We start from the raw sequence: 27,576 nt of genomic DNA on the forward strand, positions 1-27,576 counted from the left end.
AAATACTATCTCCTCTTGTTAAAACCCTTAAGCAGCATTAAGCATAGTAACAAATTAAAATGTCTAGGAGAGCAAAATGTTTTTGTGTAGCTCTAAAGCTTTACACAATGAAAATGAAAAACATGTAAGAAAGAACTAGAACATTATTTTAATTTTGAAAACCTATCGCTGTTCAGAATCATGAGTATTAGGAGCACTTGATATTTGCTGACAAAGGTTGATTGGCTTTTAAACACATATAACTATGCAAATGAACAGAAACAGCATGGATATATTTCAAAATGTAATAGAATATTTAGGTACCTTTAATGATCCTAATTAGTCAGCACATTGTAGCTGCTTTTAAGCAGATGAGGAGATCCTGTACTTCGTTTGCGAATGGAAGACCAGAATTATGGATCAAAGAGAAACCAAGAAAGCAATGGAATGAAATAAATTAAGTCAAGTTGCCCCACAAAAATTAATAAAAGAATCAGAATAAAGCTAACTCATAATTTGTCCATAGTTTGAGAAGAAAAACACACAATTGACTGGACTCATGCATAACTTTTAAGTTATTCTTCGGATAGGAAGTGGAAATTATGGTAGAAACACATGTCATTCTTGGGGGAAAGAAGGAAGAACCAAATTCCAAAATTGTAGAAGTTGCTTAGAGGAGTAAGCACAATGGGGGCCTTGGTGCTCTCTGAGCTTGGATTTTGCTATTTTTTTTGTAGATGTTTCATTACCAAAGTAAGTTAACATCTTCAGTGCTAGAAAGCAGTGCGGACTTTGCTCTCCTTTTATATACTAGTAACTTGCAGTGTCAATGTTGGTGGGCGTGGTCTTGGTAGTTCTTTGATTAGGCTGTTGTTTACTGTTAGCTTGTTCGTCTGAGTTGGTAATTCCTTGATTGGGATATTATTTACTACTTGATCGTTGGTCTAGTGTTAATTTCAGTGTTAATTTCTGCTCATCTGGTGTTGATTGCTGGTGAGGAGGTGTTTTGGTCTTTTTGTTTCCTGGTTGGCTTTTTGATTGCCTCTTTTGAATGGTATAGAGCGCTTAATGGTATGTTGTGCTCACTGTACTTCTTTCATACAAATTAATCAAATTCCAATTAGTATAACTGGAGGCCCTAAAGAAACAGGAAGTTTCTCCCAAAGATTCCCATACTGAAATGATGCTTAGTGGGAGTTGTGGGGATCATATGGGCCAGTTCTGTTCTTCTACCACCATCACAGACACACCTAACTGTTATCACCCATGGCAAAAAACATGGATTTCTTGCACTCTACTCAGAAGCCACAAAAAGTACTCCACATGAATGAATGAATATGAATGTACAGGCAGCTTCATTCCTGTATGACAAGGCAAACTTGGCTCAATCAGTGTCACTTCTTAAGTGGAGGGGTGTATATCATATACATACAATATAGCTCAAGTAATAGTGAAACACAAAACATCTGACATGGGAAATGAGGAAGGCTCAAGTGCTTTGAAAGCCCAGGGAAAACAAAGGCTGATCAAGAAATCTAGCAGACAATTAAGGAAGAGGTAAACTTGGGAGTAACGTCTTCCTCAGGATTCATGTTACACATTTTAAGTAAGGATCTCACTGAAGGCTTTAGTCTAGTTATTATCTCTTAGCAAAATTCCTATCACAGGTGGGAAATCCCTGAGAGGAGAGGATGCTATGTTTCCTAATGCCTGACTGGGATGAGGGTGAAGTGTTTTTCTGAAAGATCTCAACTTATAAATTGAAAAACAATCTTTTAGGATAAAGTGACATGTCAGGATTCCAAATAGCATCCAAAAATAAATCAGAGTCAGAGGCAAAGGATTCCTCAAAATTCCAATTTATTAAGAGAGCCATGTTGGCACATCTGGGCAAAACTAAATCTGAGAGCTTCCAGGTTTTTCCATCCAGTTGAAAGTTCAAGATCCTACCACACCCACAAAGCCCATCACATGGTCCAATCTTCTACTGCCACGCTGGCAGCATCCACCCATCCAGTTCTGGCCAGGTACAGAGACAAAGGATGACCTTGGCTTTCTAGAAAGAATGTTATTATGGCTACATATCACCCAACTCCACATAATCCCCCTTCCCGTTTTCCCACAATAGAAAATGAATAGTAGAAAGTGTGGCAGGCCTGAAGTCCAAAAAGAAAAGATGGCTTGTAGGCCTGACATGACTCATAGCAATTTAGAGCTTCATGAATCCTAATTGCTGAATTCTGGTCTGAAATATACTAGCTTCAGAATTCTGAAATATATATACTTAAAAACTGAATGTTCTCTATACAGGAAGTCCTCGGCCACAATTGAGCCCAATATTTCTGTTGTTAAGTGAGACATTTGTTATGTGATTTTTGCCCCATTTTATGACATTTCTTGATTCAGTTGTTAAGTGAATCACTACAATTGATACGTTAGTAACCCAATTATTAAGTGAACCTGGATTCCCCATTGTCTTTGCCAAGCATCTGAATTTTGATCGCATGACCATGGGGATGCTGCAGAGGTTGTAACTCTGAAAAACAATCCTAAGTTATATTAAATATAGACAACACACATTTGCCATTCTAAGAAATGGCATTTAATTGTCCCCTATGAGTTGAAATCTTTCTTTATTGAGGAAAATGCTTTAGGTATGAGCTCATAAGGATAATTTACATCTAGTCTAGGAAGGTGACATCCTGACATAAAACGATATATAATGAATATTTCAAGAATTTGTCATGGCAATAAATCTGTCACACCCCCTGACAAGGTAATTCAAAAAGCTGTGATTATATGTCAAATATGGACACTATAAATTATATAGAATTGCTAATGGCAGGTGGCATGTTCAGCATTAATTTATGGGAGAGAACAATCCAGTAAGAAATGAAAACATAAACCAAGAATGCAATTAATGAATACATTAAAAATGTAATTTCCTCATTATACCCGAGCAACTTTATAGTATTTAAAACTGTAATAAAACTGGCTTAGAAATACCTTTTCCAATCATAATAATCACTGTATACATAATACATGTCAAATGTCTAAAAATACACATTTTCATAAACGCTGCACCTGGAGCATTCATTCACTTTTAAATCAAGAGTATTCAAAGGAAGTCTTTCATGCTTATTAGTTGTAATGTAGGTCTCTTTACAATTCTTAAAACTATTTAATAGATATTCTCCTACTAGAGTGATAGAAATTACCTTCCTGGTTTCATTCACAATTCACATAATATCTAAAACGGACCTTGAATTACTGTTAGTTGTGTTTAGCAACCTAGAGATGATTTCTCTGGCAAGGGACACATCATTGCTGTAAGTTTATAGGAGCATTCCATGTCAGTAAAAGATCTGAGTCATTTACCAATAACTCAAGAAACAACTGACTTCCTCAATCCCAATGTAAAAACACCTAAAATATATATAAATTATCCCAACGTCTGCATAATACAATTATTAAATTTCATACATTTTCTACTTTTATGTTGCCAAAGTAGCTATTAAATATAGTGATTGTTTTGTATTAAAAGTGTTGGGGGACAGGAATTTAATTTTTTCCTTGGATGATTCCATAAAGCTGCATTACTAAAATCTACGCCCACCCCCGGTTTAGCGAAGGGGGAAGAAATAACGATATATCATGTGACGACAATGTGATGCCCAAGTTTGACACCCCTGCTCTAAACCATCATAGAGCTACTCCATTAATTTTGAAAAATGTAAAACAACTTTATACAGTGAAAAAAGTGTGAACCCTTCTTAGTTACATTTAATATCCATTAGCAATAGCAATAGCAGTTAGATTTATATACCGCTTCATAGGGCTTTCAGCCCTCTCTAAGCGGTTTACAGAGTCAGCATATTGCCCCCACAGTCTAGGTCCGCATTTTACCCACCTCGGAAGGATGGAAGGCTGAGTCAACCTTGAGCCAGTGAGATTTGAACTGCCGAATTGCAGATAGCAGTCAGCTGAAGTGGTTGCAGTACTGCACTCTAACCACTGCGCCACCTCGGCTCTTCCATTACAGTATAAATATTTTCCTACTATTCAGAAAATGCAGGCGCACACACATCTACAGATCAGAGGTGGTATGCTGCCAGTTCACCCCGGTTTGCGCGAACTGGTAGTGATGGCGATGCGAGGCTCCTCCCACCCACCCAGACATCATCAAGGACCTTATGTACATAGGATACCATTACTGCTACAGACCTCTTTTCTAAAATGTGATCTATTTCAGAATTTTAAATATACCCTAACTTGAGGCTGTCTAAGTATTTTGGAGCTACACTCTAATAGGATGACATGTTGGAGAGGATTATTACTTCCCCAAGTTGGGGATGTAGTTGTCAAGTATTATATCTCCCAAAGAAGGTAACAATATAGATGGTATACATAGATTTACAGATAAATACAAAAGATATAAATGTAGACAGATGATACAGACAGAGACATTCACCTTCTGGCTGATAACACGTGCAGTGAATGAGTCTCTGCACCGCTTCCAGTTAATTAGTCCTACCATATTTAGATTGCCCAAATCCAAAGGATCTTTAAAGAAAATTCTAATAGTCATCTGGTAGTCATCCAGACTTTCGCAGGGCAGATAGGATACACCTAACTTAATATCTAAAAATTGCATAATAGGAACCTCAGGGGAAATTCATTAAATGCACTGCATTAAGAATGGCAATTTCTCCTCTCCCCAACTGAAAACTGTGAAGAAGAATCTCCTACTTTAAATGATCTGGTTTTTTTTTAGGTACTGCATTTTACATTAAGTTTTTATTGACACCTTATGCTAACTAAAAGATTTCAGGAGAAGCAGAAAAAACCCGCTCTATGAACTATTTGAAAAGCGTATGGTATGTAATTTGTAATATTTACAGTATATGCTTTTATTGCAACAAAGCAATAGAGAAAATCACTGCCATGCCCATTTCATAGATAGGCCACTATGAGAAAAGATAGCTGGTAAATCACTTAAGGATACAGTATAACAGAACCTTATGGCAAATGTAGGCTTTTGGTGCTTGACTTCCAAGTGATGCATTTTATATTCAGCTTTTGCCAACCTGTCGCTTTGTGGATAGTTTGAGCTGAAACTCATGAAACTGCCTATTTACGGTAGCTGGGAATCTCAGCAGTTGTTATTAATATACTACTAAGGTAGCAACCTCGAGAAGGCAACTCTATAAAGCCTTACTATATTTATACCTGCAACAGGAATAATCACATATGATATCCCTATTTAGTTTTGCTTTGTTTACTTTCATCTTTTCACTTTCTGTAAGAGTTTAGACAATGAGATGGTTTGGTATGGGGAAAGTATTTATTCTCTTGTATTACATAAAGCATCAGAAAATGAAAAATTGTATTGTCTACTACTCTATGTTATGAGAGGCAACAATCCTTCAAAATTATTAAAAAGAAGTATTTCCTGAATCCTGTTGATCAAAATTGTTTCATAAGAGACTTGTACAGAATAAAGCTGGGATTATCAACTTGTAAAAATAAGATACAGTTTGAGAAAACAAAATTCTATGCAATGTAGCTAAAACACATCTTCATGTGCTTTAATCTACAGCTTCCCTGTCTTGAAGCTGCAAATGTTTAGTATTATACAGGGATTCTTTTCTATCCATCACTACTGAAACATTGATTCTGTAACTGGAACAAGTAAATATGGTCTGCAACAAAACACTACAGTAAATCGTAGGCATTTGGAGAGGCCAGCTGGACAAGCCTATTCCCAGAAAAATTCCATTACATTTCAAACTTGACTTTTGATTTTCTTTTCTCTCTTTCTCTCTCTCCCAACCTCAGTCACCATATTCTTTGATTGCTGCATGCTAGGTTATCATTGGACTCTTTGGGGACATCTAATTTTCTCCTGTTCAGATTTCCCCCTGCAAAACAGTTCCAAGCAGCTGCAACAGTTGCTTTGTAAAATGATGCCAGATGAGTTCATTTTTACAGGACAAAATAATTAGAACAATCAAAGGACATTAGAACTAAATTCATCTTTTAACAATGAGGGTTCCCCTTCATTAGGCAAGAAAAATTTATTCATGCAGAATAGCAGAAAAATCTTACCAAGTTGTAAGTTGCAACTATAAGCACACTTATTAGAGAAGATGTCATAATCGAGTATTGTAAGGCTTACTTCTGAGTTACTTAGGCATAATGAAAATATAAGATTCTTCATTTTCAATTTATTCTGGCAACCAAAGAATCATACAGGTCTACTTAATAAGCATACAATAGCCTTCTGTACTTACCATTCTGTATAATTTATCTTCTAGGTCTTGATTAATTCTTTGTAAGGCTAGGTAGTTGTTTTGTATCCTAAAATAAAGAAGAAATCTTGTAATTAACATAATCATTGCACTTTCACTTTGTACTTTTTAACTTTATTTTGCATGAGCAGTTGCAACCCAGTTCCTATTTCTTTATATGCGAAATAGGTACTTTTATCTGTGATAAATCTGAAAAGCAAGATGATGAAATGGCCCAGCTAAAACACGAAAAACACCAAATCAAATCACCACTCAAATACAGAGCTTTCATTGGCCAATCTTGGGCTGAACACTATTTTTGAGTTTAGGCCTACCTCACAGGAGAGCTGTAAGAGCTAAGGAGAAAAGGAAGAGAGAAACATGTATATTATTTAGTTCCTGAGAGCAAAGTTAAGAATAAATCTGGAAACAATAAGACCCTGACCAAACAACTGTGGAAATTATTGTTCCCTAGTCCTCACTGTGGTTCAAAGATTGTTGTGAAATATTGGACAGTCAGTCTAAAATAAGTTGACCTAGAAAAAGAATCATGCCCTGGTGTATTGCACTTTTCACATTCTTTACCTCCATGGAAATTAAAGAGGGAGACCATGCCTAGCATTACTTTTGATTCCTTGAACGTAAGAGGGACAAGCACTCTAGAATGGCTCCTCTATGATACTGATCAAGTGTCCAGATGATGACATTTTCTCTTTCTATTCTGAGTTCACTGTCATCTGAGGTCATCAAAAACCAGCAGGAGAGACAAGTTCTAGGCCTGTCCACTACTCTAAAGCAAAGAGAAGCCATAGTCATTGTTAATAATAGAACATATCAATTTAGCCATTGTCTAATCACTGGAGGATGAAGGCCTCCTCCACGCGTTTCCAATCAATTCGGTCCTGAGTTTTCTTTTGCCAATTGAGCCCACAATACTTTCTGATGTTGTCAATCCATCTTGTTTTAGGTCTCATTTGTGGACGCTTTTTATCAAGTGGGATCCATTCTATGACTTGATCCACCTGCCATCACTTTTCTCATTATATGACCAGCCCATTTCCATTTCAAATCTTTTACTCTCTTGATGATATTGTACATTTTCATTTGTTCTCTTATCCACGTGCAGGTATTTATCGTGTGATGCTGAGTTTGTATCTTTCCATGACTCTTTGCGCTATTCTTAGCTTTTATATTGGTTGTGAGGTTAGTGTCCATGTGTCAGGGTTCCAAATAGCATCCAAAAGTAAATCAGAGTCCAAGGCAAAGTATTGCTCAAAGTTCTAATTTATTAAGAGAGCCATGTTGGCACATCTGGGAAAACCTGAATCTGAAAGCTTCCTGGTTTTCCTCACCCAGTTGAAAGTTCAATCTCTTGCCCCCATGCCCACAAGTCCATCACACGGTCCAATCTCCCACTGCCATGATGGAAGTTCCACCCATCCAATTCTGGTCAGGTGCAGAGGTTCAGAGACAAAGGATGACCTTGGCTTTCTAGAAAGAATTTTGTTGTGACTACATAGTATGTGACTCCTTACAATCCCCCCTCCCATTTTTCCACAATAAAAAATGCATAGCAGAATAATAGAAAGTATGGCAGGCCAAAGACCCAAAAGAAAATATGGCTTCAGGCCTGACACCATGTTTCACTGACATATGTTAGAGCAGGTCACACATACTGATTGAAAACCTTTGTCTTCAGGCAGAGGGGGGAGGCTGTCGTGGAAAATTATGCTTATCTTGCCAAATGCCTGCCAAAACACATTTAACACATCATTCAATTTCCTTTGTTGTATCTCCTTCCATTGAGATGCATTGGCCAAGGTATATGTTGCTGTCTACTACGTCTAGTTCTTCTCCAGATATATATTTCTCCCCTTTCTTTGGTGAATTTATTAAACATAATCTTGGCTATTTTTCAAGTTTATTTTTAAGCCAAATGGTTTTCCTGCTTTATGCAGCTCTTGTATGTTTCTTTGTAGCTCTTCTGGGTCTTGTGAGAAGAGAACCACATCATCTGTAACTCTTAACTGATTTAAATAGGTGCCATTGGTTTTTATTCTATCTTTTGCCCAGTCTAGTTTGCAAAGTACTTCTTCAAGGCAGGCTGAGAAAAGGATAGGTGATTTTGTATTGCCTTATTGTACACCTTATTCTATTTTGATTTCCACTTTAAGATCATTAAGACAAATTACTGCCATTGTTTTTTCATATATTGATTGTAGTAAGTTTATCTAAACAGTGTCTACGCTTTGGTTGAGCAATGCCTTAATTATTGCTTGCTGTAATACTGAGTCAAATACCCTTTTGTAGTCAATGAAAGTCATGCACTCATTGCACAGAGACATAGTGTACTCATTGTGCCATTCTTACTGAACAACCTGGATGTGATCCATTGTGCTGTAACAACCTTCTGAACCTTGCCTGCTCCTTTGGCTGTTATTATTTAATGTTCTCAATCTTCTTTTTGCTGTAGATGACTGGAAGAAGGCTTATTGGGCTTATAGTTCTTTAAATAATCTTGGCCCCTTTCTCGTATATAAGAATCACTTCAGCATTTTTCCAGGTATCAGTTATTTTTACTTCTCAGAAGGATCTTGAGTATAGTTTTGCTAGTATCTTGTGTAAACTGTGACCACCAGCTTTCAGCATTTCAACCACAAGCATATACAAGGTAGAAAGATAGAAAAGATCAGAAGCAATTTCATTTTGAATGTAAATGTTTAAACCTTGACTCTTAAATAGGGATGGAGAACTTTGACGTGAAACCCTGGATTTTGTTTGGATTTGTCACTACCCATCTTGCAAGTATGGGTGAAAAATAATATAAAATGTTAATGATTTTATTATGAGAATTCCCAGCATCATATATAAAATTTGCAATATATCTTTTTTGAGGCATCCATGCTGGGTGGGAAGGAACTGATTTTTGGACTGATTTTTTTAAAATTTTGAGTTAAGTATAGCTGAAAGACTGAACTCTTGCAGAGGTTTAAAGAACCCATTTTCTTATATAACCCTTTTGATTTCCTATAAGAATAAAAAATGGTCCACATAAGAAGGTCAAAAGGAACCTACTATGGATAAATGCAGTTAATAAAGACTCAGATTAATATAAAAGAAACTGGGAAGAATTGCTATGAGGCTCTCCTTCCACAAATCCCTTGACAAATGGGCTGAAAACATTAGACATTTCATCCCTTTCATCCCTCATTGGATTTTAAGTGTGGCCTCTGCTCACAAGGAAGCAAGAAGGACATGGATTTTAATAAGATCTCTTTAATATTTGGCAGGGGTTAATACAGACTCTTAAAAACCCTAATAGGAATGGTTATACAGATTTAATTTTGATGGAGTTTCTTTGAAACACTTTCCTCATCTTTTTCAGTAGCTGGGCTTAGTTTCATTTTCCGAAGTAAACATTTTAACAGTCTCTCCTTCATTTTGCACAATCTCTCACATGAATCTCTCTGCATACCATGATTTTGAGAATCAATATATAATAGAACCTATCCTCATAATATGCTGCAAAGATTCCTATGTATACAATATGGGTAATTTGTCATAGGGACATTTTTTTCCATTCGCTCTTGGCATTTACAGGTAAAAGATAGAGAAATATAGTATATAGTAATGGCACTTAGAAATAGCAGACATATACCACTTTGCTTTTACAGCCCTCTCTAAGCTGTTTACAGAGTCAGCAAATTGCCCCCAACACTCTGAGTTTTCATTTTACCCATCTGGGAAGGATGGAAGGCTGAGTCAATCTTGAGCCTGATGAGGTTCAATCTGCCAAATTGCAGGCAGCCGGCAGTCAGCAGAAGTAGCCTGCAGTACTGCATTTTAACCACTGTACCACCATGGTTCTATCTATATATAAATGTTTATTAAGGTAACCTGGTGTGTCTTGTAAAACACATTTAGTGCTCTACATGGAGCTACCTTTAAACAGAATCTGAAAGCTTCAGTTAGTGCAAAAAGCAGCTGCCAGGCAGTTCTTGGGAGGCCTTAGGCTGGTCCATGTCAATGTTCTGCAGGCTGCACTGGCTGTCAGGTTGCTTCTGGGTCCAATTCAAGGTGTTGGTTATAGCAATAGCAATAGCAATAGCAATAGCAATAGCAGTAGACTTATATACCGCTTCATAGGCCTTTCAGGCCTCTCTAAGCGGTTTACAGAGAGTCAGCATATTGCCCCCAACAATCTGGGTCCTCATTTTACCCACCTCGGAAGGATGGAAGGCTGAGTCAACCCTGAGCCGGTGAGATTTGAACCGCTGACCTGCTGATCTAGCAGTAGCCTGCAGTGCTGCATTTAACCACTGCGCCACCTTGGCTCTCTTATCACCTTTAAAGCTCTTCATGGCATGGATGCAGGCTATTGAGGAACCAGTTCATCCTGCTGAAGTTAACCTGCTCTGCTGATGCGGGTAGAAAGGGAATGCTGTGGATTCCATAAGCCATGGAATTTTGGTTCCTACTCTCTGGAACAGCATCCCCTGGAGATGAGAACCTCATCCACACTTTTGCCCTTCCGAAAAACCATGAAGACATGGTTCTGCCAACTAGCCTGGGACCCAACGGGAGTGAGTTTGGAAGTGACTAATGGAATAGATAAAACCCCACCTGCTCCCAGGGCACACTTTGCTCCCTTCTGGTTAGTTTTATTTTAGCTGAATCTTCAATGTATGGTATCTATTTATTGTTTGAATGTTTTATTGTACATTTTAATTGAATGTCTGTACGCCAACTAGAGTTGCCTCGGGTGAGATGGTCAGCTACAAGTATAAATAAATTAACAAATTTATGAATTAAATAAAAGCAGCAAAGTTGCAACTAGAATTGGAAGTAAATTCTATTGAATCCAATGAGACTTCGCAGGAGAAGGAGAGGCAGGACTTGGTGGCAGAGTCAAAAGAGGGATCAGCCTAGAATCTCTGTGTAGCCATAAATGGAGTAAGTCCAACGCTTCTTGAATTCCTTTGACCCTTATCTAAAGTCAAAACACTGCTAACCATTAATTGAATAGATTCATTTAGACAGGCATGTTTAGTAATAAATCAGCTTAATTGGAACTTCATGTGTGGTCCTGTTCTTTAGCATCTGACAGTCTCATTCCTTTACACATAAAGTATATATAACCGTGTTGTTAATCTGAAACAAATAATTGAAACATTACTTCTGATATTCAATCATTCATTCTTTTTGGCAAATGGTGAAAAAATGACCATCTTTAATTGTCTATTGAAGGAATAAGAAGAACAGGATCAGATGATTTTTTTACTCCTGCATTTAGTTCTATTAGTGGTCAAGCAGTAACCCACAGCCTAGAAAGGAAAATAAATTCCCTTCGTCTATGTAGAATCCCTTATCAATTAGCTTTGTGAAATGACTCTGAGATCCAACATTATTAGAGAGAAAAAGAATCCATATTTAATTGCTCTATTTCATGAATAGGTTTTCATATTCTCTCTCACTTTACTTGTTCCAGCTCCCCACAACTTTAAATTTTGTAACTTTTTTTTCATAAGGGAGGTGCTCCAATCCTTTGGTCATTTTATTAGTTCAGTGCTGAGATTTAATTAATGCCAACATTGAATTCCTTTCTAATTTTTAATGAGTATCAACATTCTTCACATTTCTGATATTTCACTAAAATAATACTTGCAATTTATTTTCTGTAATGTCAATGAATTCAGACACAAACCGTCTCAGCTTTTCAGTCACTTTTTCTAGTTCTTCCTGAGCGCGTCTCAGTTCTACTTCAAGATATTGACGTGTAGAATCAAATTCAGTTTCAAGCATTTCCAGTTTGTGGGTTGTGTAAGAAAGACGCTTACAGAGTTCCCCCTTCTGTTCCTGTAGCGTGCTAGAAAGACAGAGAGTGCAACAGATTAACACCCCTTACTTTCAGCCTAGTGACAGATATGGTCACATGAATTATACAATTTACATAATGTAACAAATATTAGAAGTGTATTATTATTCCTTGGTTTTCAATTATAGCTGTCATCCTCTGGAGCAAAATTTCAGAAAGTGAAAAACATTACCAATATTTTGGTTTACTCTGACTACCTACAGTATAATTCTCCAGTGGGTGAGAGTTAGACTTCTAGTGAATTAGCCTTTTAACTGAGAACTATTAATTGGAGATACAAATACATGGAACTAAGATCTTTTGTACAAATCAAACAAAAATTATGGGGCCAAGTAGAAGTTCCTGCTACGGGTTCAGAGTTCAAGATTTCAAAGGCAAACCCACCAATTAGATACCTATAGTCCATTGGTTGTTAGTCCTGGTTATTCTGTTTGGTTGCTTGGTCACTCTTTGATGTTTTGTATTCTGTATTTATATATTGTAGATGTTTAATGTTGTACAGGTTTGGAAACTTGTTGGTTTCCTGTTTCCCTTTATTTTATATGCCATCTAGAGTCATGCTGAGTTTGGCAGCCTTATAAATCTTATACACAAACACATAGTAGCTCCATGCTACCTAGGATTGCGAGGAATAGCAGAAAGTAGGAGTGACAATCTAGTTTTGGAACATTCTTTACTTTCTATGCTGCTATAAAGAATCATCCAATGCCTCTTTTTAACGTCTTCACTTTTTTTTTTAAGGTAAGGGAAAAGGAAACAAAAAAATTGCCTCACTTTTATATATGGTACATGTAGTCCTTGACTTACAGCTGTAATTGAGCCCAAAATTTCTGCTGCTAAGCGGGACAGTTCTTAAGTCATTTTATGACTTTCTTACCATAGTTGTTAAGTGAATCACTGCAGTTGTTAAGTTACTAACAGGATTGCTAGATGAATCTGGCTTTCCCATTGACTTTGCTTGTCAAAGGGTTGCAAAAGGTGATCCATCATAAATATGATTCAGTTGCAAGCATCTGAATTTTGATTACGTGGCCATGGAGATGCTACAACGGTCGTAAGTGTGAAAAATGGACACAAGACACTTTTTTTCAGTGTCGTTGTAACTTTGAACGGCCACTAAACAAACTGTTAAGAATTACCTATACCAGGATACTACAAATCTTTCTGTTAATGGAATTCAATAATAGGATAGGGAAGGGAAGGGAAGGGAGGGAAGGAAAGGATTTAAGGACATATTTCTAAGAGAATGTGGTAACGCTTAGTACATTTTTTTGGTAAAATGTCTTATAAACACTGAATGAATTAGCTCAGTTACAGTTATTAAAATAATGTAGTTCATAATGTGTTCAAACTAGAACGTATTATTTTAATAAAAACAATTTATAATTACAAAAGATGATTTTTTTTTGTGGGGGGAAATCACTCTGAACCAAAAAACAGTATGTAGAAACAGAATCTTTTCTATATATCCCTTTTGCAAATTGAACTGTGTGCACTGAAGTATGTTATGTCATTTCTGGGTGAAGCCTGCAGGCTGAATCTATGAATGCATAATACAATTTTGTTTGAGAAAGTACATGAACAACTTAGAAATGTTGGATGACAAATTATATGTCTTTGACAACAGTGGCTTTACATATATTAGGTTCTTGCTCATACCCCATCCCATGAATAGAAATAGTATTATGCCTATAAAGTTTATTATTAGGCTTCTTTGTATCAAAAGTTCCCAAATACAAGAGCACTGGGGGTTAGTTTAGTGTTCAGATGAGACCTGTCTTTTCAACAGTGGCAAACCAGAAGCCTAAAAGAAGTCCAGTAATTAGGACAATAGTTACTTCTCACTGTCTTTCATCAGTGACAGGAATGCAAAGAAAAATTAATAGCCATTGAAACTTCAATTAATATGTCTAATCCTCTTTTGAACTTCCTAAGTTAGTGGCCATTACTTTCTTTTCTACAATCTTAAATATGTGCACTGGGTGTAGAAATGCTTTCCTTTTGCCGGACTTTAAACTCCTGTCATTCAGTTTCATTCATTCTATTCTCATTAGATTCTTAAAACCACCCAATAGCTGAAGGTCTGTGTAATTTACAATAAAATACATTAAACAATGCAATTTGAATAAAAGCATCTACAATGAAATCAGATAATGAGCAAAATGAAAACTCCATTTGAATTACAAAGCAGCAAGGTTGTAACTGTATAACTCCCCTATTATTTTACATGCCAAACAACTCCAGGTAGTCCTCGACTTAGGACCACAATTGAGCCCAAAATTTCTGTTGTTAAGTGAGACATTTGTTAAGCGAGTTTTGCCCCATTTTATGATCTTTCTTGCCACAGTTCTTAAGTGAGTCACTGCAATTGATAAGTTGTCAACCCGGTTGTTAAGTGAATCTGGCTTCCCCATTGACTCTGCTTGTCAGAAAGTTACAAAAAATGATCACATGACAGCAATGGTCGTAAGTATGAACCAGATGCCAAGCACCTGGATTTTGATCACATGATCATGGAGATGCTACAAAAGTTGTAGCTGTCAAAAACAGACATAAGTCACAACTTCCAGTGCCGTTGTAAATGAACTGTTGTAAGTCAAGGACTATCTGTACACATTATTTTTGTAACAAGCAGCTTTTTTAATTACACAGATTTCTGTATATCTGAGAAACGTTCTGTACTAAAACTGGGTCTTTTATGATATAAATAGCATTAAAAAAGCACTATTCACTGAACACTGCAGACCTTGTCTAATGTCAACCTTAGCTATTTTAACATTTGGAGAGGGAAACTGAATTTAATAAAAAAAACAACAACCCCAGATTCCCTTCTTCCAATAGAGAGACGTTCAAAGCTGTAAACAGCACCATCCCTGAGAAATAGTGTTTCACATTTCATTATAAATCCAGTTTTCAGCCCAAGCTTATTATTGCCAGAAATGTTAAATGAAATAGTTTCACAGCCAAAATCACATCATTTCTTGGAAATTAGAATCCAACCGATAACATTGAATATGTTCCACAGTTGGAAGAAGCAAGATTGGGAATAATTGCTTCCCAAAGCCTATAATTAAATTTATACATTGCATTAGGAGCCATGGTGGCTCAGTGGTTAGCATGCAATACTGTAGGCTACTTCTGCTGACTACCAGCTGCCAGCAATTCAGCACTTTGAGTCTCACCAACTCAGATTTTGGGGAGCAATATGCCGACTCTGTAAACCCTTAGAGATGGCTATAAAGCACTGTGAAGTACTATATAAATCTATTGCTATAATGTCATGCTTTACTTAACCATAATTGGTTGACTAAACCACAATTGGATTCATTCACACAATAATCTATATCAGTGGTTCCAAACCTTTTCAGTCCACCGCACCTTGGTACTACAAACTGATCCTCAGTGCCCCCTGCCCAGTGGTGGAATTTATTTTTTTTACTACCGGTTCTGTGGGCTTGGCTTGGTGGGCGTGGCCTGGGGGGGTCATGTGACTGGGTGGTTTGAATGATGGAAGGAAGATAGTAACAGTAAAATTCAAAACTGTAATGATTAATTGCACATTTATTCAAAATCCAATTTAAAAACCTTTTTAGTTAATGTTAATTCAACAAAATGGTTGAACATGATCCAGTAATACCAGGTTTTCAAAGTCATTTATCAAGAATCAGGATCTTTCTGGTTTTTCTTTGAAGATGTTTTGCTTCTCATCCAAGAAGTGTCTTCAAAGAAAAACCAGAAAGTCCAGTTGCCTCTTGAAAAAGCACCGTTGGGATTCTGAAGCATGATGAGATGACCAGTTAAATAAAGTTTCCCAATACAACTCATGCAAAGGGTCATCCACACGTACATTACATTTTCCACACTTTTAATTTACATATTTGTGATTCCTTATAACTTCTTTAAGCTAAACATTTTAGTACAAATCAACGCATTGACATATATAGCACTAATGCAGTTTCCTCTCTCTTCCGTTGACATAATTAACAACTTTTCATAAGTAAAGTTCAGTTGTCTCTCTCTCACCTCTCTTCTCCTTCTCTCTCCCTCTTTCTCCTTTCCCCTCTTCCTCTCTCTCTGACTTCCACCCTCCCTCTCTCCTTCACTTTCTCCCCCCCCTCTCTGCCTCCCTCCCTCCCTCCCTCTCTCCTCCTCTCCTTGTGAAAAAAGAAATAGCTTGGCAAAAAAGAAAAACAGTTTTCCCTCCTCCTGGCTGCTCGGTTGCCCCCCCCTAGATTTTAAACTGAATGCTCGGATCAGCTCTGCAAGGGAGAGCCCAGACAGAGGGAAATAGTTTAGAAAAAAAGAAAAACTTTCCCCCCTCCTCCTGGATGCTCTGTTGCCCCCCTCCACTACCTTGAATTTTAAACTGAATGCTAGGCTCAGCTCTGCAAGGGAGAGCCCAGACGAAGGGAAATAGCTTGGGAAAAGAATAGATATCTTGGCTGGAGCATGGGGGAGGTAGGTGGAATAGAAGCAAAGGAAGATTCACCAGGCAGAGATCTGCTGGGCTGTGTGGTTGAGATAAGTGAGGGAACCAAGGAGCAGCAGCAGCAGCATCTGTGCCTCTAGGCAGGCGAGGTACGAAAAAAAGTGAGTGGGAGGGGCAAGAGGTGAGGGCGGAGCCAGTCAGTGGTGCATTTTACCAGTTCTCCGAACTGCCCATAATTTGTCCTACCATTCAGGAGAACCAGTCAGAACCGGCTGAATTTCACCCCTGCTGGAAGTGCTCAGCTGACTGGCAGCCAACAGAGCCCCAGGCAAAATTGCGCCCTGCGAGGGGGCCACCTCCAGCACTCCTCTGCCACCTCCCTTGCCTCTTAATTCTCCCTGGCCTCCTTGCCTCTTAGCGCCCCCCCAAGTCATCCCACCGCCTCCCCCCAGGGGCAATACTGCCCACTTTGGGAACCTCTGCTCTATATGCTATTAACCATGCTTTCATTGGATTGATTCATCGAATAAAGCAAAATCCAACACTATGGCCTTAGAAAATAATTGCTAGTTAAAATAGACATTGTAGCACATGCCAATGAATTTAAGATTTCCTTCTGCGTAAACGTGTATGGGATTTTACTGCACAAAAGCTAAATTACAATACGGCAGTTGATTGCTTCATACATACAAATGGGATTTAAAACAAAATACTTCATTGTGGATTGGCTCCAAGTTAGATTTCTACTCACTCTGTTCAATGGCTGTGTTTTTTCTTTCTTTCCTTGAGTCAAGCAACATTTGATAACAACGAAGTATAATTAGTGCTCAATGGCGTATGTTTTGGGGAAGGAAGAGAAGGTTAGAGCTTTTGCCTGTAACATTTTCAAAGAATTGCATCTTTATAAACATTGTTATGATAGAATGTAGCCACTGCTTTTTTTTAAAAAAAAATCAGCGGATGGTTTGGAGAAGGTCAAAAGAAGGAAATGCAATATATTTACCTCTTCAAACACCCATTTCTCCCTGATTGTATTTGTAAGACAGACTGAACAAAAGACATTTTTTCTTCTTCTACTCATTCATGACTGATTCTTGGAGACTACATGGACAGGTTAGAGTTTTTAGAGGATATTTGCCATTGCCTCCTTTCTAGGGCTGAGAGAAAGCCCAAGGTCACCGGAGTGGCTTTGTGCCAAAGGCACAGGGGTGGGTTTTGACCGGTTCGCACCGGTCCCTGCGATCCGGTTGGTCGCTGAACCCGGAAGTAAGTAACTTCTGGGAACGGCGAAGGCCCCCCCCCCTGTGCCCGCGCGCGCCCGCACACCCGCGCCCGCTCCTTACCCGGTTTTTACAATTCTGCGCTTCCACGCATGCGCAGAACGCATACAGCACCTGCACGATCCTCCAGGAGCAGCTGGAGCATCGCGCAGATGCTAGTACGCATGCGCACGCCGCGTGCGTGCGCGAGGACACCGCGTGCATGTGCGAGGACGCCACGTGCGTGCACGAGGACGCCGCGTGCGTGCGCGAAGACGCCGCCGGCCTCGTTCCAACCGAATCGGTTGGAACGGGGCGAGAAACCCACCCCTGCAAAGGCAGTACTAGATGTCCTGTTCTCCCACCGAGTAATCCATTTTTCCAGACCCAGCCCATGGTACATATGCATAATGTGAACTCAGTTAATCATATTGAGTAAATTGGTGTTCAATTAACCAGAGGTAATGATTACAACTTCTGGAGTACCTTTCATATATTCCTAGAATTTCTCACTGGTTTATGTGACTGGACTAGGAAGGAGGTTTATCTGTACTCATAAGTAGCTTCACAGAGAGACTTCTGGTACACTTGTTTGGGGATGTGGAAATGTTCCATTATGGAAAATTGTGACCCTCGAATGGGCTGTATTGATTGGATTGTACTTAAAAAATTTTTTTGAATAGTTAACTTCAAGGTCAAAATAGTCTGTTCAAAATCAATTCTATTTCTGAACACTGGAATAGCCCTTTTTGAGGGAAATGCCCCATGATTAAATATTAGGCTCATAGCAACATCCATTATCCCCTGTTTATCTCCTGGGATTTATTTGTTGCCTCAAAGTTGTATCTGATATCTGACTTTGGATATTGGGTGACAGCTAGTTAAGAAATAAGTTCTCTCACTCAAATAAAATATTAGTTTATGTGGCTAAGGGGGGGGGGGATAGTCAGCCCATCTCTACTTCTAAAAATATTGGCATCTCATTAGCTTTGATCCCTGGATGGAAATAGCTGAAGTTGCTAACAATTGTTGTTTTCTTTTTTTCCCCAAAATCTCTGCAGTAATTGGAACAAGCCAAAGAATATTTGACTTGTGGTGCAGTGGACGGGGAACACCAGGGAACATAATTCAGAGCAGCAGAAATGAAGTCATCCTCCCTATTGGGAGATCCTTTTTTTGCTTTGGCAAGTAGATGAGATGATATTGCTGTGCATGGCAGATGAGCATTAAGAGAGCCAAAGAATGAGAATAATTATGAAACTTAGTCAAGGTTTTCTTTTCCCCCTCCCTTTTTGGATGGAATTACTATTTCATGTTAGCAGTTTCAACAGTAACACAATTTGTGAGATTGGTTGTAGTCTTAATTTAAAGTCTAGCAGCTGAGGTCTTTTCAAAATCACAGTTGAGCCTGACCAATAGAATTATGCTTCATTGAGATGGGGGTGAAATCATCATTACCTACTATGAAGGAATAGTTGGTAAAACTGACAGAATTTGCTGAGATGGACAAACTGACTTCTTTGATTAGAGAAAGGACAATATCTCACATTTACTTGTGACTGGAAACTACTTATAAACTTTTTGCATAAAAATGGAAAAAATGAACTTGTGATTTATGGTTTTGATAATTACACAGGGCAATTATAGAAAGGAGAGAGTTATGGTGCGACTTTAGAGAAAGAGGTTAAAATATAATTGTATTTAATTGCTGTGAAGAATTATTGGACATTTGTATCTATACTTTAGACCAGTGATTCCCAAAGTGGGCGGTACCACCCCCTGGGGGTGGTGGGATGACTTAGGGGGTGCTAAGAGGCAAGGGGGTGGCCGGGGGGCGCTAAGAGGCAAGGGGGGCAACAGGGGGGATGGTAAAGGGACATTCTCCCAGTGACGTCTCAGGCAACTTTCCGCGCAAGGAAGCTGGGCTTTGCCTTGAAACTTGCTGTTCTAGCAAACTGAAGGGGACACTCTCCCAGGAGTATCTCAGGCACCTTTCTCTCTTGCTGCACAAGGAAGTGAAGCCAAATTTGTTTATTTAATCTCCCGCTCCAGCCTCCCCCGCCCTACTACATTAAGATCCCTGCGCTTCCCATTTCTGCTGGAGGCACGCAGGCCATGTGAGCGAGCAGGCGCGCGAGGCCCCTGGATGATCTGAGGGGAGCCGGGAGGTGCCAAACTGCACCCAGCAGTCCTCACTCCCTCGTGGCTAAGGGTGGGAGCACCTGAGATGCTGCTGGGAGATTGTCCCCTTCGGGTTGCTGGGACAGCAAATTTCAAGGAAAAACGCAGCTGTTGGAATTGGTGTGCCTGCAACTTAATGCTCTCCAAGAAGCCTGCATTAACGGGAGCGGCAGAAGAGCAGCAGCGGGTACCACTGCCACTCCTGGTGTCCAGCATCCTCCTCAGGAGCCTCGAGTTGTGGCCATTTGCATGTCTCTCCCAAGCTTCTCTCAGACCTGATGAAATGTCAGGCACCTCACTGGCAGATCCTCTGGCTGAAAGGTGAGTGAAGGGTGCAGTGAAGGGAGAGGCTGGCCGTCCCCGAAGCCAGCTCTTGAGGAAGGAGGCAGAAATGAGGCCCGGGGCTCGCTTCCCTTCATCCTTCCCCCAAAACTGCAGGTGGCAGGGAAAATGAGGCTTTTTTTGCCAGCTTCCCAGCTGGCAAAACATAACTGGAAGATATGTGTGTGTGAGAGAAAGAGTGAGGGTGAGAGAGAAAGAAAGAAAGAAAGAGTAAGAGTAAGAGTAAGAGAGAATAAAAGGAAGAAAGAGGGAGAGAGAGAGAAAAGAGAGAGAAAGAGAGAAAGAAAAAGAAAGAGAAAGAAGGAAAGAGAAAGTAAGTGAGGGAGACAGAGACAAGAAAGAAAGAAAGAAGGAAGGAAGAGAAAGGAAGAAAAGAAAAAATAGGGAGAGACACACAAGAAAGAAAGAATGGACGGAAGGAAGAAGAAGAAAGAAAAGAAAGAAAGAAGGAAAGAGAACTTATGATCACAATTGAGCCCGAAATTTTGGTTGCTAAGCAAGAGTATTGTTAAATGAGTTTTACCACATTTTACAAGTTGGCCACTCCCACCCGGTTACGACCGCTAAGCCATGCCCACAAAATAGGCAATACGTACAGAATAGGTTCTAAAAAATTTTGAAACCCACCACTGGTATATGCGTATGTTTGTGAGGGAGAGAAAAAATAATTAAGATCCTTGATCTAAAGATGAAAAACTTTAGATAAAAGACAAAACTGTTTATTATCCATTTTTGGTTTCTTACAAGAACATCTTTTTATGTAAGTTTGTGTTATCTTAATTATATCTGTTGCAGTTTTGTGCTTTGTGATAACACCTTACTGAGATTACTTCTTTCAATATCTACACAGGAATTATCATCTACTAAGAGCAGTGAAATAGTTACTAAATTTTACTGAGTTTACTAAGTTACTAGTTACTAAGGTTCTTGATAAATGACTATCAGACTTTGAAAACCTGGTATCACTGCATCATGTTCAACAATTTTGTTGAATTAACATTAACTAAAAAGGTTTTTAAATTGGATTTTGAATAAATGTGCAATTAATCGTTAATTTTGAATTTTACTATTACTATCTTCCTTCCGTCGTGCAAATCGCCCAGTCACATGACCCCCAGCCACGCCCACCAAGCCACGCCCACAGAAACGGTAGTAAAAAAATTGAATTCCACCACTGGGGGAGGCACTGAGGATCAGTTTGTAGCACCAAGGGGGCAGTGGACTGAATAAGTTTGGGAACCACTGCTTTAGACCTTTGTATCTTTCTTTCTAACTTTCTCATTTTTTCCTAATCTTTTTTCTTATTGCACTTTTTCTTTTATTTCCCTCTTTCCTTTTCTTTATTTTAGTTAGTATTAATTCTTAATATTACTGATAAACCTTTCATGACAATGATATATAAAAAAGGAGTATTGGTCATAATAGCTCCTAGTTTTCTTTTAAAGACATATAATTAGTTGAGCAACACCACATCTAATTTAGATGGGTTAAATGAACTTTTGGCCCATATTCTGATCTAACAACCCAATAAACTTATAGGAGACTCTAAATGTTTCAATGCATACTTATTTGCATTTTATACTCATTTGCAGAACTGTTCATCACTATATTTTCTTATTTATTCATTGATACTTTCATTTAAAAATGACTTTTTGGTATTTTGATCTGAATACATTAAAAGAAAGAAAAAGCAAAGAAAAACAGTTACATTCTGACTTACGTTAATAATAGTTTGCAACAAAAAGAAAGGTAGAAATTTTGATTCAATAGATCTTTTGTGGAAGCTAGAAACTACCTACATTTTAATGTAAATTAAATTAGAGTCTAGAATGGCCTTCTTCACTGTTTAGCATTAAAGCAGAATTGTTATAACACCCCCCCCCCCAAAAAAAAACACCCCTCATTCTGAACAGTTACTTTTAAGCTCTCAAATGTCTGGAATTTGTCATGTACATGCATTCTTTTTCAGGACAAGGGACAGCTCCATGCAGAATAACCCACACCAAATAACTATCTTAGTACATAATGTTTGAACTCAATACCCAATGTTCACAAGGAAATATTAGAAATGAACAAATGGAATTGTATTGGAAACAATTATTTTCAGTACAGTATTCAGTTTGCAAATTTATGGATCCAACCTACATTTAACTTTCAGGAATATCTCAATGCCCAATCAGCTGAAGCAACCGGGTGGTCAGTTCTTTGAAATTATACTACCATCTATCTCCTAAAGAGATTTAACAAGAAATCACTAATGGGTTGTCCTTATTCTGGAAATAAGTTGCTATTTTGATGACCTTTATAAAGAAAAAAATCAGAACATTTGTATTATGTTTGGATATCATGATTCACTTACCACTTATTAAATGCTGCCAAGTACAAAGAACAAACTGCTGTCATTAAATTGCGTTCCAGATTCATGGATTTGAAATGAATAAAATCATCATGAATGGAATTTATTGTGAAATAATTTGCTACATTACATTCAGCAGGCTATTTCACTCACTAGATCCAGTTTCATTCACGAAGACTAAGGGTCAGATTATTCTTGAGAGCAGCACAATGAGAGGAATGTTCATATGTAAATCAGATGTGGTATTCAGCTGGTTCTTTCTGTTTTGGACAAACCGGTAATGTCGGCTGCGGGAGGATCCATCCAACTGCCCCAACATAATGCATGAGTATTGTGCATGCACAGAAGGCAGTGCACATGTGCAGATGCAGTGCATGCGAGTGAAGCTAATGCGCACACACTCACATTTGCGAACCGGTAGGGAAGGTAAGTGAATCTCACTGCTGATATAACTGAATTCACCATAGAATAACAGTTGGAAGGGACCTTGGAGGTCTTCTAGTCCAACCCCCTGCTTAGGCAGGAAACCCTACACCACCAATTATTACCTTCTTTCTCATTCTGGAAGTAAAGAAAAGGATTTATACAGCAGAGAAAAAAACACAATTGGGTGGGGATAGATATGAAAATACTTTGCATATATCTGGAGTTTCACAGAAAGTCAAGACATGACCTCTCTCATATCAGAGTTCAGAATACGATATACCGTAACAATCTTAAATTAAAGGAAAGTGGATTTGGACTGAATGTCACAAAAAATTAATTCAACAGAAAAACTACTTGTGGGATTGGGTGGTAACACCCCTTGTTTGGTGGTGTTCAAACAAAGGTTGGGGCTGCTGGATTCTTTCACTGATAAGAGGTATGAACTTGATGGCCCAAATGACCCAATTCCACTGTATGATTCTACGTCTATTCCCAAGTCATCAGTCTTGAGATTTTTGCAGGATTGGTCATTTTTTAATGAAATAACCCTGTGCCGTAATTCCAAGGGCACTTATGCTACATAAATATTTTATAGAAGGAATACACCCTACATATGGAGCTGGCATACAGAGACAACAAAGTATTTCACTGGCTATTTATCATCCCCTGAATTTCATGCAATACCAATGCTGTGACAGAGCACAGATGTCAAAACTCTGAAAGGTGAGCTAACAATGACCTCACTGTCCAAGAAAATGAGGTTATTGATGCAAACCAATATCATATTACATTGTGTGCTTTCTCTTAGGGCCAGGTAGAAATGCAATGGAAACAGTAGTTTCTACTCTCCCTCCCCTGCCATCTCCTCTGCCCTAAATGAGAAGGTATAATTGTTTCCAAGAGACTCTAATCTTCTGATTTCCACTGACCACCTGGGAAGACAATAGGCTGATAGATCTAGATGTGCTAATAGATACCTCTTAATTGTTTTACAACAACAGTGAAGCAAGTTCTTGCCTGGAGGTACCCCCAAGATTTTTGCATGACCACAATTCAGTTCTGATCTTACTCTACCTTTAAATTTGTGGGTGCCAAAACAGGATCATAATTTTTAAAAAAAAAATATTTAAAATTTGAGGCACAGCAAGTGGCTCAGTGGCTAAGACTCTGAGCTTGTCAATCAGAAAGGTTGGCAGTTCAACTGTTCGAATCCCTAGCACCACATAATGGAGTGAGCTCCAGTTGCTTGTCCCAGCTTCTGCCAACCTAGCAGTTAGAAAGCATGTAAAAATGCAAGTAGAAAAATAGGAACCTTTGGTGGGAAGGTAACAACATTCCATGAGCCTTCGGTGTTTAGTCATGCCAGCCACATGACCACAGAGATGACTTTGGACAGCCCTGGCTCTTCGGCTTTGAAACAGAGATGAGCACTGCCCCCTAGAGTATGGAACGATTAGAATGTATGTGCGAGGGAATCTTTACCTTTATGAATTTTTTTATCACTACTATATAAAGACACATAAAAAGTAACCTTGAATGTGGTGGGAATGTTAATTTTTTTAAGGTATTAAAACAAGCAATAAAAACCCTTGGCCAAATTTCAGACTTGGGTGTTGTCTGGAAACTGCCAACTTCTGCTTCTGCTTCGAATAAGCATTATTGCATGGTCTTTAGCTTTTATAAAAGGAACAGTAGATAAAAACAGTCCTAACACAATGAGACATCAAAGTAATTCTGAACTGATGGAAAAGATAGAACACACCAGCCAAAGAGTAAGGATCGTTTGAAATGTGTAGGTGACCCTGCCCTCCTACCTGGTGTTGCATTATACCCCAGTGAGAAAATGATCAGATGTTCACTGTGCCTGTCCACAATTCTATGAAATTCCTGCTGATGATGAACAATGTCCCTACTTTCCTTTCTTGTATGGGGTTTTTTTCCCCGTCTCTAAACCACATTTAGACCAGACTAGCCTTGAAATCTTCAAAGACTTCTTCAGGAAGAGAACTGCGCTTTATGAAGCAGGAAATATGATTAATCTATAGCAATAGCAGCAGCAGTAGCCTAAATATTTAAAGCTTTTAAAGCATAAAATCTTTGTTAAAAGGCCAGGGAGAGCTAAAGGAATTTCCAGTGATGTGTTAAAGACTAAGTGAGCCACTTGGCAGAAGACATTTTCAATTTGGGGAAATGCCTGAAAATAATTGCTGTCATGGTAGATGCAAATCTTTCATGTATAAATATGGCTACTGCAGCATTAGATGGTATCAAAAAACAAAAGGTTGATAATTTAGAAAAATGCTGTAGGTATTAATGAGCATTAGATATTCATCGTGATATCTGCTGCACTTGATCTTTGTTAGTTGATTATCACGTACAGTACATAGATAGGGAATGAAGAAAAAGCAATTCATAAATAATACATCTTGCTGCCCAGAGGAAATCAGCAATAAATAGGACTGTTCCAAGACATTTGTTGCCTGAATGCCTTGGCCATTTTCCTACATTAGAGGAATCCCAATATGGATCAGCCTGTGGCAGTTCAAATAAACATGGCAAGCCAGCTGGGATGGAATACAGTGAGGAGGGGGGTTCCCAGAAGGGAGGGGGTGCATTCCAGAGGAGTAAGGGGCCATTTAAGTGTGAGAGAAAGAGGTTAAAGACAGCCCCTTCCTAACAGTTCATAGACTATACTGCAAATGCAGATAATAGAATTCTGCCTGGCAAGATTTTGTCTATAGGTTTAAAGTAATAAAAGACTCAGCATGGAAGAATTGCTATAAGCCATACCTGGTTTTGGGCCTGACACCAGCTTAAGGGAATTGCCCCATGTAGTTCATACCCAGCTCTGATCTGAAATGGTATGTGGGAAGAAACTTGGGGCAAAGAGATACTGTCTAGGGAATGGTTAGATAAGAGAGACAGTCTGCTGCAGGATAGTGGACAGGGAAAGAAGCTTAGAAGGGACCTTTCCTAGTTTCTCAGGCTGTAAATGAGATAGCAGGAGATGTGTATGTTCAGATTTGTAAGATTCTATTTATATAGCCTTACAATAAAATAGAAGCATCTCATTTGGTCATGTTTCCTGTCTGGTCTACCTGGGAAGGCTGACATATCCCTCCCATTAATAGCTCCTGTTTCATTCTGGGTAATTGCCTGGCCTTATTCTTTATCTTACCTGCAAAAATGGAAAATCGTTAGAGATATTTGCCAGCCTTCTGTTCAAATTACATTAATCCGATTTACAGCGCTTTTCAATGGAAGGAAATGAAGAGTGTTTCTATCTTGGCCATGCTCTCCTCCTCTTGCAATAGTTCACCATCAGATATCCCTGGAGCTTATATTATGAAAAAATAATAATTAGGTCACCTTCTGTTTCTAGGCAATTTCCATTGCTTCCAGTGGCAACGGAATGCCCAGACCCTTGATCGGTGAGATAAAAGGAGGGAGAGAAAAGAGAAGAATGCATGGAAATTATTTTGAAGGTAACAAGAGTACTAAGAAGTTTTTGTATCTTGGCCTGAACAACAGTGCACAGACCTTTTCACAGGCGACTTTAGACATAAAATATTTTTAAAACCACATTGAATAAGAAAACACACATGAATGATCTTAAATCCAAGATGGCGAATCTATGGCACGCGTGCCACAAGTGGCACGCAGAGCCCTCTCTACAGGCCCGCCAGCGGTTGCCCCAGCACATCTCCACTGTGCATGTGTGTGTGCCTCCTGTCAGCCAGCTGGTCTTTGGGTCTCTGCTGCGCATGCACAGAGGGGATGTATGTGCGCATGCAGGGGGCTCTCACATTGCATTTTGGGGCCTCGTGCAGCACTCCCTTGCCCCATTTTGACTATACTGTCCTAAACTAATAGCTTTATTTCTATTAATGAAACCCAGGGAAGACATTTGGTAAATTTTCAATTATACACAACTCTCCTCCCTTTATGAAGCATAAAAAAACAAGATTATTGTCTTAAGAGTCTCAAGAAAGGGAAAAAAGAAGACGAGACCCATTTCAGAATGTACGGCATGAGAATGTTCCAGGATCAAGAAAGGATGCAGGGTAACTAAACAACCAGGGTTTTCTATAAGGCTAAACCACCAGCTTAGATGAGTTTACTGATTGTTCCTCTGGCTATACTTTTTTAATACACTGAGTCCAACTACTTTTCTCTAAAATTTACAGTCCTCCATTTTTTATTTTGCTGTGGTATGTTTCATAATAATTTTTTGAAACAAATATTTCTCTTCTTATTAGCATTTGGGATTGCTATAATCTTGTAGCTTTCTGCAGACAGCCAATGTAAATTGTTTATTAGCTGCTGGGCTTAAACTGCCTTTGACTTTTCATCTTTTAATTAATTGAAGTGACATTTTCCTCTTTTTGACCCTAGGCTTAAATTTCTGGTTGAGAGGTGGAAAAGGTTGTGGCAGGAGC

At 38.7% G+C, this 27,576-nt stretch overlaps 1 protein-coding gene across 6 annotated transcripts in view; it reads right to left on the minus strand.

The window, feature by feature from the left end:
* The window catches only part of BEGAIN (brain enriched guanylate kinase associated), a 163,509-nt gene that overhangs the window by 64,156 nt on the left and 71,777 nt on the right, over nucleotides 1–27,576 (minus strand). For 4 of the 6 annotated variants that reach the window (XM_087726405.1, XM_087726392.1, XM_087726429.1 and 1 more), the window contains 3 exons: nucleotides 11,974–12,135; nucleotides 6,605–6,625; nucleotides 6,273–6,339 (listed from right to left, as the gene is read on the minus strand). In XM_087726405.1, the coding sequence (XP_087582531.1) occupies nucleotides 6,273–6,339; nucleotides 6,605–6,625; nucleotides 11,974–12,135 (250 nt within the window). The remainder of the gene's footprint in view (nucleotides 1–6,272; nucleotides 6,340–6,604; nucleotides 6,626–11,973; nucleotides 12,136–27,576) is intronic. The other 2 variants (XM_087726414.1, XM_087726399.1) reach the window with 1 other exon arrangement.

This window comes from Thamnophis sirtalis, unplaced genomic scaffold (genome assembly GCF_051295495.1).
Source record: "Thamnophis sirtalis isolate CommonGarterSnake01/CBP01778 unplaced genomic scaffold, rThaSir2_p1.2 scaffold_1, whole genome shotgun sequence".
Classification (NCBI taxonomy): Eukaryota; Metazoa; Chordata; class Lepidosauria; order Squamata; family Natricidae; genus Thamnophis; species Thamnophis sirtalis.